At 40.5% G+C, this 17,188-nt stretch overlaps 1 protein-coding gene across 2 annotated transcripts in view; it reads right to left on the reverse strand.

Annotated features, from left to right (window-relative positions):
• The window catches only part of traf2b (Tnf receptor-associated factor 2b), a 56,712-nt gene that overhangs the window by 37,427 nt on the left and 2,097 nt on the right, over positions 1–17,188 (reverse strand). For both annotated transcript variants that reach the window (XM_088355375.1, XM_088355374.1), the window contains exons 2-4: positions 13,303–13,514; positions 10,082–10,160; positions 8,713–8,811 (exon numbers count right to left, since the gene is read on the reverse strand). In XM_088355375.1, the coding sequence (XP_088211501.1) occupies positions 8,713–8,811; positions 10,082–10,160; positions 13,303–13,478 (354 nt within the window). In that variant the 5' untranslated portion in view covers positions 13,479–13,514. The remainder of the gene's footprint in view (positions 1–8,712; positions 8,812–10,081; positions 10,161–13,302; positions 13,515–17,188) is intronic.

The following is a 17,188-nucleotide window of genomic DNA, read 5'->3' on the forward strand; positions in this document are numbered from 1 at the left end:
TTGATATACTTTACACCTCTTTCAGGTCATCTGTTTTTGTCATGTCAAGTCAAGTCACACCCTTAATCACAAAGAGTCTCAAAGGGCTTCACAGACCACAGACTATTGCAAACCACAGACTATTATGACACTATCCCCTGATCTAAAACCAACATGAGGGCAAATAATACACACATACTGTTAACATAAAATATAGGTTATTCATATGCTATTGAATAGAAGTATGTATTAAGCTTAGATTTAAACATTTCCGCTGAGGTTGCAGATCGAATCTCAGGGGGAAGAGCATTCCACAGCACCGGGGTACGTATGGAGAACGCTCCTGAGCCTGCGGATTTCTTCTTGGATCTGTAACAGGGTTTCTTCAGTTTACGGTGAGTTAAACCAAAGTTTTTTTAACACTTTTTAATGCCTGTTGAAATCAAATTTAAGACTAAGTCGAAAAAAATTAAATAAAGAAAGACACAAAACAAAACAAAAAAACAAATATTTCTTGCATTACTTATTAGCCATGGTGAAAGATGTTCGCCGGACAGCCTCTTCTCATTAAATGTAGACTTTACCATGGTCCGAAGTAAACGTCTCTGTCCAAAGTGGCTATGTGTATTGTGGGTAGACCTAAGACACGAGTCTGCTCTGAAAGACCCGACTGAAACCACATTAACGTTTTTATTGTGGTCATGCGATGTTACCACGAAAGTTTATCTATAAACTATAAAAAAAAAAGAGATAAATGTTACAAAATGTTTTTGATTCAAACAAATATAAATCTTATTACATTTTTAAGATGTTCGAAAATTGGATACATTTTAATGCCAATTAAGGCCTAATTTTTAGAATGATGAATTCAATGCCTTTTAAGACTTTTCAAGGATCTGCAGTAACCCTAGGTAAATAACGAATATTTATCATTGATGGCTGTTATCTCAGTTGCTGCCTACTGGGTTTTCATGTCGTGTTCTGTCTTCCATACACCCATCCATCCATTATCTTCCGCTTATCCGGAGTCGGGTCGCGGGGGCAGCAGCCTTAAAAGGGAAGCCCAGACGTCCCTATCCCCAGCCACCTCCTACAGCTCATCCGACGGGATCCCAAGGAGTTCCCAAGCCAGCCGAGAGACGGTCTCTCCAGCGTGTCCTGGGTCGCCCTCGGGGCCTCCTGCCGGTGGGACATGCCTGGAACACCTCCCGAGGGAGGCGTCCAGGAGGCCTCCTTATCAGATGCCCGAGCCACCTTAACTGGCTCCGGAGGAGCAGTGGCTCTACACAGAGTCCCTCCCGGATGACTGAGCTTCTCACCCTATCTCTAAGGGAAAACCCAGACACCCTGCAGAGGAAACTCATTTCGGCCACTTGTATCCGATCGTGTTCTTTCGGTCATAACCCAAAGTTCATGACCATAGGTGAGGGTAGGAACGTAGATCGACCGGTAGATCAAAAGCTTTGCCTTTCGGCTCAGCTTATGAGCAGAATCGGTGACAAAGGGCAGCCCCGGCGGAGTCCAACCCTCACCAAGAACGAATCCGACTTACTGCCAGACTCTGGCACCGGGCATACAGGGACCGCACAGCACGGAAAAAATGCGGTACCCCATACTCCCGAAGCACCCCCCACAGGGCCTCCCGAGGAACACGGTCGAATGCCTTCTCCAAGTCCACAAAACACATGTAGACCGGACAAGCAAACTCCCATGCACCCTCAAGGACCCTGCAGAGTGTGTAGAGCTGGTCCAGTGTTCCACGGCCAGGACGAAAACCACACTGTTCCTCCTGAATCCGTTCTGTCTTGTGTAGTGTAAATTTAGATATATTTTTTTAGCATATTAGTGATTGCATTTAAATTCTTTATTACTTTTTAAATCTTATGTTAGTTTAAATTTCCATAGAAAATCTAAATGTATTCTCATATGGAACATAAATGTTTCAAATCACATCCACTACACAGCATCATCTCCAAACAGAAGAGCAGCTACAGCGACAGACTGCTGTCACACTCTTGTTCCACAGACAGACTGAGGAGATCATTTCTTCCTCATCCCATGAGGCTCTTTAACTCCACCCGGGGGAGTAAAAGCCCATATTAAACCACATCCCCACATTTGCATATTACCCTATTTGTGGATTTTACGTAGCACTATTTAAATACTCTATATCAACACGCTATATTGGGTATTTTTGTATTCTATTTCTTTTATTTTATCATTTTATTTTTCTACAAAAGGATACTGCTGGATGTGTGAATTTCCCTACGGGGATGCATAAAGTATCTATCTATCTATCTATCTATCTATCTATATGACTGATTCTGTCTGAGCTCTCCTGTGTCCCAAGCTAGAGATCTAGAGAAGAGACCCGACCAAGGCTTGATACTTCTTCTGTAGTTTGTTTATGATCCCCTAAAAAACACCAGAATTCTTAAAACCCATGTTTCCCCCTCACGTTAAACAAGTTTTTGCCTTGTAGTTGTTGCGGTTGAGAAATGCTTCAAATATCTTTAACAGCAACAATAAATGTGAGCATTTATCGTGTTCATAAAAATCACAATGAGGCAAAGGTCACACCCAGGAATTGACTTCACGCTAAGCCAGTTAGTTGAATGCAAGGTGTGGTAAGAATGAATACACTTACTCACTAATGCAATGCCAAAAAACTGGCTGTCAGATGTTTTTGTCTTATGCAATTGCAAAATCAAAACAACGCACACACATGTCAATCATTTCGGCATGGGACACTACAAACTTGGGCCAGGTTAATGAAAAAAAAAACAAGGGGAAAGGTGAGGCTTATCTAACAGAAAAAGCAGAGCTCACAAAAGAAGTCACCGTCCCATCGTTGCAGGTAGACTCGCGATATTTCACTAGGGCTGCACGAAAAACCGAAATCTAATCAATATTGCAATGTGACATAGTCTAATAGCAAGACCATGGGGCTTTTTTTCAAGGATTACTAGTTCCATGTGTGTAAGGGAATGAGTGTTCAGCCAATCAGAATTGTCAGTTAGGGTTTTAACAGCCGGGCAAATAAAGTGCAACTGTGTGTTAAGTGGGCGTGACTGTATGAGTGAGCGACTGTGATAGGCTGGTGTATGCTGTCAGTCAAACAGCCGGGGCGGGCGCCACCAAACAACAACTCGAAGCTTTAGCAGCTCGTTACATTGAAAATAAATTCATCAATTATATCGGACTATGAGGAAAGTCGGTGTCACAGAACACTCTACGATTAGTGTTCCCCCCAAGCTGCGCGCGTGCGCAATTGCACACTGCTCGCACATTCTCAGCGCACAAGAAAATCTAGCCAGCGCACAAAAAATGAGGGCTCAAAATTACTAATTAAGAAGCGACTTAAGTCAAAGTTACAGTGCATGAAGGTAAAAATACACGGGTTCCCCCGACGTTGTGTCCTAAATGCCGTATTTTGAAGTCAATGTCCAACGAAGTTGAAAAGTAAAATCAGAAGAGTTTGTCGAGAACAGTCTTCTTCGGCTCGGCTCACTAATTCGGGTCCTAAACGGCTCTTCAGGTTGTTTTTGCTTCTTAAAAATCAACATGGCCAAATATTATGTAGAATTATGCACAAAATGACTTAAAGGAATGGGGGAATAGAACAAAAAAGAAAAAAATACCAAAATGAAAAAGGAGTGAAAAGCTGAGAAAAAAAGAAACAAGAGGAAGAGAAAAAAAGAAGGAAAAATTAAGAAAAAAAAAAGAAAAAAAGAAGAGAAAGAAATGTAGGAAAAAAGTAAATAGAGAACAAAAAGAAAAAAAGTAACAGCACGGAAAAAATAAACACAATGAGATTTTTTTTTTAAAGGAATTTAAAAAAAAAGTAGAAAAAAAACACGGAAAAAAGAAGAAAAAGTTTGTGTTGCATTCAAATAATTTCCAATGATATCAAGTGAATCTTTGTTGCCAACATTGTACTTCCACTAAAAAATTTGATCAAGTACAGTTCTGTATCTTGCGACCGACTAAATAAGCCCCCAAAAATGTTAATATCATGTGACAAAATATATCAGGAAATAAAAAGAAATGGATATCTTGTGAAAGAATTGTAAGAACAAACAACGTTTGTAGGCCGTACAACCTTTGCAATAGTACATGTGTCAATTTATTCAAAGTGAAAAATAATTTTGCATTGCCGGAAACTCAGCAAAATGTAACTTGATGTCAAGTTTTGGACATGTTTGATAATGATTTAGTTGCCACACTTGGGATTGCTGTTGCTCACTGTTGTTTCAAGCGTTGCTCGCCGACTTTGTGTGAACGCTCAGACCCGTAAGGAAAATTACAGGGAACATTGTCTACGATAATCTGTTTCCTCCATTGATGTCATGTTATGTTGGACAGACCCAAATGCAGGCAAAAGGAGATGAAAAAATAGGGATGGGAACATACCCCAACGGAGAGCGTTTATCCAATAACAGATTTAGACTCTCTACTGAGAAGAAAAAGCTGGACAGGGCCTGCCGAGATGGGGAATCGTGTGAGGGAAACTTGAGCAAGATGCCTTGGGGGGGTGAAACTCTTGACAAGGATATTAGAGGAATGTCCTGAGGTAAAAAACCTGGAGAAGACATCGAGGCGAAAGGAATACCTAGAGAGGAGTACTCAGACAACTAAGCAACATAGAGTGGGAGACCAAAGTAATTTTCTGTAGGAAGTGGCTAATTATTATTAAGAACACCTGGAATCGGGGTGAGGGATTGGAAAAAAGGGCAATGCTTCTCTTAGAGAAAGGGAATCCCTGCAGGCACGGAACGGTGACGATTGATAAACTGAGAAAAAAAAAAGAGCGCAAAGTGGGTGCTCCTTGGATTATTATTATTCTGCCTGAGAATCAACAGAACCACATTGGGAGAGAAAGCAATAGCGAGGCTGTAGGTGTGGCCTAGTGTTATTGCTAGGCTAACAACTCTCTTAAGCCATCCCTGCCAAACCTGGCTAGTCATAAACGCCAGATTCATTACCTATGACACTGATGACCTGGAGCTACAACTCGTGGGAAGCCACTAAATTCAGGACGAGTGTATTTTAATCATCGAGGAGACTGGCTAAATCTGAAGAGCCCCTGTGCCTGTGTGCAGCAACCCAGCCGCTCTCTAAATTGCTTTCTTATGACGTACTTTTGTAAAATGACAATAAAAATTTTGTATTCAACTGCAATTCCGTGTTAGTATATTTATACCAATTGGTTGCCATTTTGTTAGTCGTGTACTCTCAGTCAGTAATGACATCATCTCTAGGTAAGTTTGACTTGGAGTGATGAAGGAATGAAATAAGTAAATAAGGGTCAGCAACCCAACAAAGCTCTTCAGAAGAGGTTGGTGTTTTCTTAAGGTTAAAGCATGTCACTATTAGCAAGTACTCAAAAAAACACGACTAACTTAAAAATGCAATTTGCTTTTAAAATCGAAAATTATCAAAATTGCAAAAATGGTCAGAAACACCACAAATAAGTTTTTTTCCCCAAAATCGTGCAGCCCCATTTCTCACTGTGGTCAAAGTTCTCCACTAATTTTTAATTCTAGGACAATTTGGTGTATACCCCCCCAAAAAATTGTTTTGTGCAGGTACAGCCTGGTGGCGCTCATTCCTCTCCGGGCTAACTCCATTAAAAGAAAAAATGGTGTTTTTAAAAATTGACTCTGTGCTTACTTTTGAAAATGTCTTTCAGTTTCATGTTAAGGATTGATTTCAATGACATTCGCGAGAATTTAATGTGTTCAAACAGGTCAAACTAGTGCACATTTTTTGAAAAATGTAAGTGAAAATACAACAAAATACAGACGGACGATAAAAATACGAATCATGTGGAAACATATTTTAGGAATTCGGTTAAATCATCGTTAAACAATTTAAAATAGGGCAGGAATTTAGATGATCAAATCTTCTGACCAAAATAAAGTCTGTTAAATTTAAGCATTTCCAAGGATTTCAAGCACCCGTACGAACCCTGAAGTATTTTTTTTTTTACAAATGGACGTTTATGTGGAGATATAGGGTCTCATACAGAAATGCCAGTATGTTTGTTTGATATACTGTTCTACTGCTGCTAATTTGCTGATTATTGGGGTGTCAAATAGGCGGCCCGCGGGACGAACCAGGCCGGCTAAGGGATTGAATCTGGCTCACGAGACAAATATCGGAGAAGCGCAGGAGAAAAACGAGCTGCAGGTTGAAATATGTCAACTTGATGTTGCCAAAGCCAGGTGCCTCTCACAAATGCTGTACTTGTATTTCTCTCTCTTCCTCCCTTTTTCTCTCACTCTGTATCTCTTTTTCTTTGATCGTCTTTGTCTCTTTTTACCTTCTTTTGCTCTCTCTTTCTCTTGCTGTCCCCTTCTCCCTTTCTCCCCTTCTATTTGGATTTCTTTTTCTCTCGTGTCTCTCACTATCTCTCTCGTCTCTCGTTTCTCTCTCGTGTCTCACGTGCTTCTAACTATCTCATTCGTGTCTCTCTGTCACTCTCTCACTGGTGTCTCTCTCGCTCTCTCTCTCTCTCACTCGTGTTTCTCTCTCGCTCGTGTCTCTCTCTCTCTCTCACTCGTGTTTCTTGCTCTCTCACATGTCTCTCTCTCTCTCTCTCACTCGTGTTTCTCGCTCTCTCACTTGTCTCTCTCTCTCTCACTCGTGTCTCTCTCACTGGTGTCTCTCTCTCTCGCTCTCTCTCTCTCTCTCTCTCTCTCTCACTTGTATTTCTCTCTCTCTCACTCATGTTTCTCGATCTCTCACTCTCTCACTTGTCTCTCTCTCCTACTCTCTCTCGTGTCTCTCTTGCTCTCTCTCTCTCACTTGTATTTCTCTCTCTCTCACTCATGTTTCTCGATCTCTCACTCTCTCACTTGTCTCTCTCTCCTACTCTCTCTCGTGTCTCTCTTGCTCTCTCTCTCCATCTCTCTCTCTCTCACTTGTGTCTCTCTCTCTCTCACTCGTGTTTCCCTCTCTCTCTCTCTCTCTCATCTCTCACTCTCACTCGTGTTTCTCGCACTCTCTCTCACTCGTGTCTCCCTCTCTCTCTCATCTCTCACTCTCACTCGTGTTTCTCGCACTCTCTCTCACTCGCGTCTCACTCGTGTGTCCCTCTCTCTCTCTCGTGTCTCTCTCTCATGTGTTTTTGCACATTATTTCACTCCTTTTTTATAATGCATGATGGGTTTTTTAATACTAGGAGGCGCTAAAAGACACACAATGTCTTTGTTGCACCCCGCATCTTGCACAATTTGCACACACAACTTCCTACCACAAAGCATATACACACAAAAACAGATCTAGAGCGTTATATTTCACATACTAAAAAAGAGAATCAGCCTTCTATCAGCAGGCAAGCTCATCTCTTTTTGTTTTTTTCTGCCTTCGAATATGGCAGGTACTTTCCCAATGAGTTGTTGTGCCGCTTTTGAGCGGGACTTTCCAGGCAAGCATGTTAAGTTTCACTTCCTGTTCCCAGCCGCCGCCTAGCCCTTTCACAACCCGAGCGCCGCTTTGTGCTCCAACGCAATCAAATTTGTTTTGCGAAAATGGACCCTGACCTCTCCTTCTCCCCCCCTCTTTCTTTCTTTCTTTATCTCTTTTTCTTTGTCTTTCTCTCAATCTACCTTTCTCTTTCTCTCTCTTTCTATTTCTTTCCCTGTCTTTCTCTTTCTATTTCTTTCTCTCTCTCTTTCCATGTCTTTCTCTCTCTCTTTCTATTTTATTCTCTCTTTCTCTTCATTTTTGTTCTCTCTCACTTTCTATTTAGTCCTCTCTCTCTTTCTTTCTCCCTCTTTCTATTTTGTTCTCTGTCTCTTTCTTTCTCTTTCTCTATTTTGCTCTCAATTTTGCTTTCTCTCTAGATTAAAGGGGAAGGGAGCGGGAGAAAAACATCGAAAGAGAGAGAGGGGGTAGGGGAAAAAGAAATACAGCTGAAAAAAGTACCAGAAGCAGAGAAAAAGGAGAAAGAGGGGGAAGAAAGAGAGATAGAGGGAAATAGAGAAGAAAATAAGACAGAAAAAAAGAGATGAGAGTTAGAGAAAGGTAATGGACAAAAGTAGAGAGAGAGAAATATATAGAGAGAGAGAAAGAGAGAGACAAAAAGAGAGAGAGAGAGAGAAAGAGAGAGACAAAGAGAGAGAGAGAGAGAGAGAGACAAAGAGAGAGAGAAAAAAAGGGGGAGAAAAAAGGGAAAGAGAGAGAAATTATTGAGAGAGTAGAAATTGAGAGAAAGAGAGGGAAAGAAAGAACAAAAATAAAGAGAAAAAGAATTAACAAGAGTTAACAAGAGAAAGAGAGAAGAGAGAAAAGTGAACAACTGAGACAGAAGAGAAAGAGAGAGAAGGCCAACTGTGACCTTCTGCAGGATCATTATGCAGCAATTTACTGCAGATAAAGTTCTCTCTCTCTCTCTCTTGTTCTCGCTCTTTCTCTTGATTTTTTCCTTTCCCTCTTTCCCTTTTTTCTTACTCTCTCTCCCAGCTTGTGGGTAATAGGGTCCGGCCCAGCCTGGGCCCAACAAACTAACTTGATTTGAAGGAATGAGCCCGAAGAAAACCTGAATTTTACCATTTTATTCGTGAGCAAATGAGTGGTAAATTAAAAAAAATGTCAGGTCGGCGCAAGACTTAATTAACGGTTGACGATTTAAGTCCGACCTGACCCAGATTTCAAGCAGGGTTCAGGCTCGGTCCACCTATGATGTTACATCTACCGGTACGTTAAGGTGCCTGGGCGGATGCTGACCTCGTATTCTTTGATGGATCCTTTCCAGCTGCAGCCAGCGTTGAGACATTTGGCGGGCAGGCTGGCGATTTCTCGGCCGGCCGCGTTGTCCGGAAAGGCCTGGTGAAAAAATGACAACGTGAAAAGGAGAAAGAAAACATTAAAGGAATGGCGTCGAACACGAGGTCCGCAAGCTGGATCGGACCTGCCGAGGATTTGAATCCGCGAGACAATGCTGAGAGAAGCGCAATAGAAAAACGAGCTGTAGTTTTAAAAGTGTCCACTTGATGCCGCCAAAGTGCCATTCGCAAAGCAACAGGAGCACTATTTCTTTCTCTCTATCTTTGTTTCTTCCTCACTATCTCTTAGCTTTCTGTTCTGAGTTTTGCTTAGCTCTTTTCTATCTTTCTTTCTTACATTCTCTTACTTTTTCTTTCTTTTTTCGCTTTCTCTCTAGTTCTCTCTTCCTTTTTGTATTCGTTTTCTGCCTCTTTCTTTCTATTGCTTTTTCTTTCTCTCCCTTATTCTGTTTCTTTCCTCACTATCTCTTAGCTTTGTGTTCTGAGTTTTGCTTAGCTCTTTTCTATCTTTCTTTCTTACATTCTCTTACTTTTTCTTTCTTTTTTCACTTTCTCTCTAGTTCTCTCTTTCTTTTTGTATTTGTTTTCTGGCTCTTTCTTTCTATTGCTTTTTCTTTCTCTCCTCCATCCTGTTTCTTTCCTTCTCTCTTTTTCAATCTAATTTTTTCACCTCACACTTTCTCTATCTTATTCTTTTTAATATCTTATTCTCTTTCACTCTTACTTTATTTGTATGTATTTCTTTCCCTCTCTTTTCTATTTTTTCTCCAATTTCCTTTCTCTTTATATTTCTTCAATTCAATACTGCTTTCTCCATCTCTTTTTTTGTCATTCTTTCCCTCTTTTCTCTTTCTCCCTTCTATCTGTCTTTTTTTCTCACTTTATTTTTCTCTCCCCTTCTCTCTTTCTCCTTTTTTCCTCTTTCTTTTTTTTCTTTCTATATTTCTCACTTTCACTCTTTCTCTCTCTTTTTACTCTTTCTTTATCCTTCATCCTCACACTTTCTCTCTATATATTTTTTCTTCTCCCTCTGCCATTCTCCTTTTTCTCTTTCTTTCTCTCATCCTTCCTCTCCCTACCATCTCTATCTCTCTCTCTCTCTTCTCTCTATTGGTTTATTTATTTCTTTATCTCTTTCTCCGTCCCTCCCTCCCTGCCCTTTTCTGTCTTATTCTTTAATTTACTAGTCCAGCCCCCGCGAGAAGGTTTTTTTTTCCTACCATGTGGCCCTCGAGGTCAAATGAGTTTGCCACCCCTGTATTAAAGTATTTCGATAGATAACAAAGTAGACGACATCCTGTAGTGCTCACCTCCCCAAAGTTGAGGATGGAGGTGGGCTCCTCGTAGATTTTCTCCTGGCGGCAGGCCTCGCAGGGAGTCGGGCCTGAACTAAAATACACAAAGACAAAAAAGAAATCACTAATGAGAAACTATTCTTTCAGTTTTCACCAGTGAGGCAAAAGGCTAAAATCAATGGTCTTGACTGGACTCTAAGAGTGCAGCCTGGTCATTCTGGAAAGGGGGATTACCACATGTGCGGTCCCTTCTCAAGGTTTCTTCATTTTCCTCATGTTGAAGTTTTTGAGTTTTTCCTTGCCCTCATGTAGGGTTTAGATCAGGGGATAGTGTCATAATAGTCAGTGGTTTGCAATCTCTGGTCTGTGCAGCCCTTTGAGACTCCTTGTGATTAAGGGCGTCATAAATAAACATGACTTGATTTGAGATTTTTGAGTTTTTCCTTGCCCTCATGTAGGTTTTAGATCAGGGGATGGTGTCATAATAGTCAGTGGTTTGCAATAATCTGTGGTCTGTGCAGCCCTTTGAGACTCTTTGTGATTAAGGGCGTCATAAATAAACATGACTTGATTTGAGATTTTTGAGTTTTTCCTTGCCCTCATGTAGGTTTTAGATCAGGGGATGGTGTCATAATAGTCTGTGGTTTGCAATAATCTGTGCAGCCCTTTGAGACTCTTTATGATCAAGGGCCAAACAAATGAACATGACTTGACTTAAAGTTTTATGCACTCTGAAATCACTTAAAAATGACCCAACCAGGTCTACCAGTGGCTACTTTAACCCCTTAACGTTCCAACATTCCTTGTGGTACATAATTTTTGTTTACAAATAAACAATCTCATAAAATAATTTTCAGTATTGCCGTTAGCCTCTGACCTTTTGATTGACACCACTCTCGGCCAATAGCCGTTGTTTTCGCGCTACGCTGTCCACATTAGCCCATAGATATCGCCCCTTTTAGCTCTGAAGCCAGTAGAAACGGATTTAAAAGATGATTGACATATTGGTTAGCCAATGGAATTTTGAATAAATCGATATGAAAATGTCCCTACTGTATTCAAATTAGACCCTGAAAAAAGTGTGTGTAACGCCACTCTCGATTCATTTTCACGCAACATTATGATGCGCAAGACTGCACAATCATTTATTGACTTCTGGAAAGAGAAGTCAAACATTTACAACTCTTTCAAAATGTCTAAAAAATGGCTGAGGTAAAATACACCGTTGCAAAGGTTTTAGGGCTGCTAACTGCTCTTCTCCAAATGGTTATCATATGAACCCTAGAAAGGGACTATAAGTAGATATACACTGTGTATTTAAATTAGGCCCCAAAATGAACATGCGTAACGCCACTTGTGATTCATTTTGTCGCACCATTATTACGTGCAAATTTTCACAATCATTGACGTCTGCAAAGAGAAGCAAAACATTTACAACACTTTCAAAATGTCTAAAAAATTGGCCAAAGTAGAATACACAGATGCAAAGGTTTTAGTGCTGTAAACTGGTCGTCTTAAAGGCCTCCTTTGGAAATCTTTGACATACCTTTAGAAAATTGTGTGAAATACACTGTTATGTTTTTGAGATTGTATCAAATTTTGGTGTGTTCCAACTCCGATTACTCAGTGTTAGTAAAACTTCGAGTAATTATTTCAGTTTGGGACAAGATTTCAGTGTGTTACCTTTCAAAAGCGACCAAAACCATCCATATTCTCCAAATGGTTCTAGAACAGAATTCAATTTACTACGGGCATGTCTTAGATTGGGATTTTAGGCGAATTTTACAGGAACGTTAAGAGGTTAAAGCGGTTTTAGGTGGTTGCTGATAGGCAAGTATAAATGGTACTTGAAGTTGTTTTGGTTTTGCTGGTCAGTTTGTTTCGGGATAAAAGAAATTCTAGTCAAGTCATGTTTATTTGTATAGCCCTTGATCACAAGGAGTTTCAAAGGGCTGCACAGACCACAGACTATTGCAAACTACAGACTATTATTACACCATCACCTGATCTAAAACCTACATGAGGGCAAGGAAAAACTCAAAAACCTTAACATGATCTACTATCTCTGTATTTCCCAATATTATTCCAATACATATACAGTGGTAGCCCGGTCCTCAACCGCCTCAATGCGCAACCAAATTGGTGTTCGACCAAAAAATGTGCGCAACAAATGTTTTGATGCTCGACACGGAATTTGATGCCCAAAAGAAAATAACAGCGTCAAAATAGCCAAAAATAACCGAATCGAATGAGATTTGGCGCATAACGAGTGGAGCCGAGATGCACTCGGCAGCGCGGGTTAGCCTAGCTTAAGCGCCACTTCTATCTGGTTGTCAATGAGTGAAGGGGTACGTCATTTTCGAAGTTATTTTTTTCCTAATTGGCGCTTTTGCGTTGCTTTTGAACATGGGTCCCAAGAACAACAGCGATAATGGGAAGGAACATTTTTAACGACAATGACATGCCGCACTTTAGAATAAAAGTGCAAAAGAGGAAGAAGCAGCCGACAACGGACAGGTTTCTTATGAAAAGAGAAAAAGGAAGGCTAAGCAATAACCTTGCCACACCCATTCCTGTATGCCATCACTCCCCTGTTCAAAGGTATGTAACCGATTCAAAATAGTTTATATTTCTTCCTTTTTTACCTTTAATATATTTTATGTACACATGTATGGTCAGTCAAGTCAAGTCATTTTTATTTGTATAGCCCTTAATCACAAAGAGTTTCAAAGGGCTTCACAGGTTATTACACAGACTATTTTTTCAGACTATTATTACACCATCCCCTGATCTGCAACCAACATGAGGGCAAGGAAAAACTCAAAAACCTCAACATGAGGAAAATGAAGAAACCTTGAGAAGGGACTGCACATGTGGCATCCCCCTTTCAGGATTACCAGACATCAAAAGATGTTGCAATCACAAATAATACAGAGATATTGTCCAAGAAAAGTATAGGTTATTCATATGCTATAGAGTAGAAGTGTGTTTTAAGCTTAGATTTAAACATTTCCTCTTAATATTTTAGGTATTTTTTATGGATGGAACGGATTAAAATACTTACCATTGGGAAAAAGAAATTCAGTACTCAACCAAATCGGTACTCAACCAACAACCAGGAACGCATTATGGTCGAGGACCGAGGTACCACTGTATTTTTTTAAAACTTAAAGACTTTCCAAACATGATGCAAACGGTGACTCAAACATGTTCCCCATCCCTGATCTACAGCCTACCTGGTAAGCTGCTTGAAACAGTACACGCAGAAACGGTGACCGCACTGAGCCTGCACGGGCTTCCGGAGGACCTGGAGACACTGCTGACATTTGTATTTATTTTCCATAGGCACCGACAGCACATGGTGGGGAATCCCTGGTAAAGAGGTGACGCTCTCCAACCACACTCGGGACATCCTTCTCCATTAAACTGGAGCTCGGACACTGAGACGCTGTTCAACGACAACAAATAGGTCTTTTAGCAAGGATGTGCATCGTGTGATTATTTGTTTGCGTTAAAGTGGATAACAATTGGTATCTGCAACACAGTCATTTTTTAGAACACATATCTCAGAGGATTGTCATCTGAGGTTTTTGTTTGCTAGGTATTAGCAGATCATGAGGATGATTTTTGGTCTACAGGTCTTACATAACTTTGTTCTATTTCGCGTGCATCATTCCATGCACGCACTATAAATGCATAACTGTCAAGCTCCAGGGCTCCATGCCCTTACAAACTGTCGTATTTTCCCTTACAAAATACTTTTTTTTTTCCAAACGTGTTTATTTATGTAGTTTAACATGATATATTGTACATGTGTTTCGTTATATCATATATATTGTTGATTAACATTTTGTTGTGAGATACTGAGTTGCTCGACATGAATGAGGTTTATTATAAGAAAAAAGTTAAAAAATGAAGCAGCTTGGACGTTCACTGTAGAAAAGAAAAAATACATGCAAATATAATTTTCTTATTCAAATTATCAATTCATTTTCTGCATTAGATAGATAGATAGATAGATAGATAGATAGATAGATAGATACTTTATTCATCCCCGAAGGGAAATTCACATTTCCAGCAGCATCCCTGAGCTGAGAACAGTACAATAATAAAGCCAAAAGAATACAATATACAAATACCCAGTGTGACGTGCAAATGCCCACTGTAGCGTGTTATATAGAGTAACTAAATAGTGCTACACAGAATACATATTGCAGTAAGATTCGGTAATATCCAATGTAGGTGGTGTGGTTTAATGTGGGCCTTTACTCTGCCGGGTGGAGTTAAAGAGCCTCATGGCATGAGGAAGAAAAGATCTCTTCAGTCTGTCCGTAGTACAAGACAGTGACAGCAGTCTGTCGCTGAAACTGCTCTTCTGTCTGGAGATAATGCTGTGTAGTGGATGCGATGGATTGTCCATGATTGACCTCAGCTTTTTCAGTGCTCGTCTCTCAGCTACTGTTGTTAGGCTGTCCAGCTCTTTGCCCACAACAGAGCTCGCTTTCCTAGCCAGTTTATTGAGACGAGAGGCATCCTTCTTCTTGACGCTGCCTCCCCAACACGCTGCCGCATAGAAGAGGGCGCTTGCCACTACTGTCTCGTAGAATATTTTCAGGAGCTTTTTGCAGATGTTGAAGGAGGCCAGCCTTCTGAGGAAGTAAAGTCGGCTTTGCCCTTTCCTACATAGAGCTTCTGTGTTATTAAGTTATTGTTGTTAATATACTGATTAAAGGGATAACCACAAACCTGTCTTTTTTCTTTTTATCCTTTTATACTTCCTTTTTTCCTAAATTCTTTACACAACATAATAATTTGTAATAGAATGCATCAAAGCAAGTGAGCTGTTTGAGAGCCAGCTCTCTTTAATGAGTTGAGCCGAAAAAGCTGGTTCTCTAAAAAGAGACGGACTTCCTTTCACTACACAACTACCACGGAATGATGCACGATGGGGAATCCCCAGGCGGCAGACACATACGCACAGTAGCATCAAACTGCTCGCTTCGTTTGCAACGAAAAAAAAAACGATACCGAGATAGAGGATTCCGCGGCGAACTCGTTTGACTTGATTGATTTGCCGTTTCGTGATAGTCGGTGTATACCGTATGGTACCCACAATTGACAAATTTGCGTTTTTCCGTACGGATTTTCTTGTACGCCGTACACGTCTTTAAATGCATAATAAACATACTTTGTACGCAGGGTTGGGTAGGGTTACTTTAACTTGATTACTTTCAATTACTTTTGGATTACTCTAATACCAAATATGCTAATAAAAGACAAAAGAAACTAAATATGAATAAAATGATGACTCACAATACGTGGTAAGCTTTCTCTCCTGGCTTTGATCTCCGGCAAAATTAACATCAAATGCGACAGAAACAAAATGAAAATCAATCCAAACAGCTCGCCAACATCATTTTTGCCGTTCCATGTATTCCGTTACTCCCCAAGCCTGCACAAAATGTAGTAATTTTATTCATATTTAGTTTCTTTTGTCTTTTATTAGCATATTTGGTATTGGAGTCATCCAAAAGTAATTGAAAGTAATCCAGTTAAAGTAACCCTACCCAACCCTGTTTGTACGGCAAAAATATACAGGTTGACAATGCAAAGGCGGTAATGTGCATCTAAAATAGCATCGGACAAACAGTTTGTCCTAACCGCAGAGGCAACAATGGCTGAACTCATATGAAATCAAGCTGCATTGTATTTGCAACTAGCTGTTGAGATTGACATGTAAAATTAGCACAATTTACAATTGTTTTAACAAAGCCTGATTATCTAAGTGTTGGTTAAGAACCCACATAAAGGACTGAGTCACATGTTCATGTATTGTCTTACAGCGGTCACCAAAAGGGTACGCCCTAAGAACACCCGAGTAGCTGACCTACCCACGGATCTGGTTTAGCACATACAGACGGTCCCCTACTTCCGAACATTCGAGTTACGAAAAACGGTAGATACGAACATGTTTTTCGGGATGTCGAAAAATATCCTGGTGTAAAGTGTAAAGAAGAGGCGAGGCGTTTCATTTGAAATGAAAGTGGAATAAGAAAGCTTGATGCGGTTGGTAAAATTGTCCTAACGCTTTTTTTCGGCCACTTTTTACCACGGAGGAGGAAGTCGCCTAACTCTTGAAGCTCATCTTCCAAAAGTAAGTTCAACTTAACATTATTCATCCTTATAGAGCGTATTATTTTATGAAATGTTTATTTTTTAGTACATAACAATACAAGCTTTAGACCTACTTATACAAACCTTAAACATACGAAACACAGCACTGGAGCAACCTATGAACAAATTCAACTTACGAACGATCGTCTGCAACGTATTTCGTTCCTAAGCAGGGCAGTCTGTACTATAATTCATACCTGAAAATCACTACGAGTGTTTGACTGTTCCTATTTTATCCCCACTTCTGCTAATTACAACCTAGTAACAACATAATAATAACTTAGTAATAATATGATAAAGTTGTTTGAGAACTGCATATCACCACTGCCAGGCTGTACTTGCCCAAGACACACCACACTGGTTAGGGGATCCAACCAAAATAACAGTTAATGACATCTTACAGTCAGGTGATCTGTTTTATAAATAATAGACAGCTATTTTGAGCAACCAGCTCGGTGGCCATGGGGGTAGGGCGCCCGCTCCGAGACTGGGAGGTCGCTGGTTCAAGCCTCGGCCGAGTCATACCTAAGACTTACAACATTGGTACTCATTGCCTCCCTGCTTGGCGCTCGGCATTAGGGGTTGGAATTGGGGGGTTTGGTCACCTAATGACTCCCAAAAGCTGGAGCTGGTCAGAGCTGACCTAAGTGGCTAACTTTAGCGGCTAGCGAGAGAAGCTACTGAAAAAGCCATTAATTTGGGGCGGCAGTGGCTCAGGAGGTAGAGCGCTCGTCTTGGGATCAAGAGATCGCAGTTCGAATCCCGGCTCCTCCGTGTTACATGTCGAAGTGTCCTTGGGTAAGACACTGAACCCCCCAATAAGCAGGTTAGCGCCTTACATGGCTGCACGGCTGCTATTGGGAAATGTGAAGCACACTGTAAAGCGCTTTGGGGAGTCTTGACTTGAAAAGCGCTATATATTTAAAATATATAAATGCAGATCATTTC

The sequence above is a fragment of the Urocampus carinirostris genome, chromosome 16 (genome assembly GCF_059441175.1).
Source record: "Urocampus carinirostris isolate Australia breed hairy pipefish chromosome 16, RoL_Ucar_1.0, whole genome shotgun sequence".
NCBI classification, from domain to species: Eukaryota; Metazoa; Chordata; class Actinopteri; order Syngnathiformes; family Syngnathidae; genus Urocampus; species Urocampus carinirostris.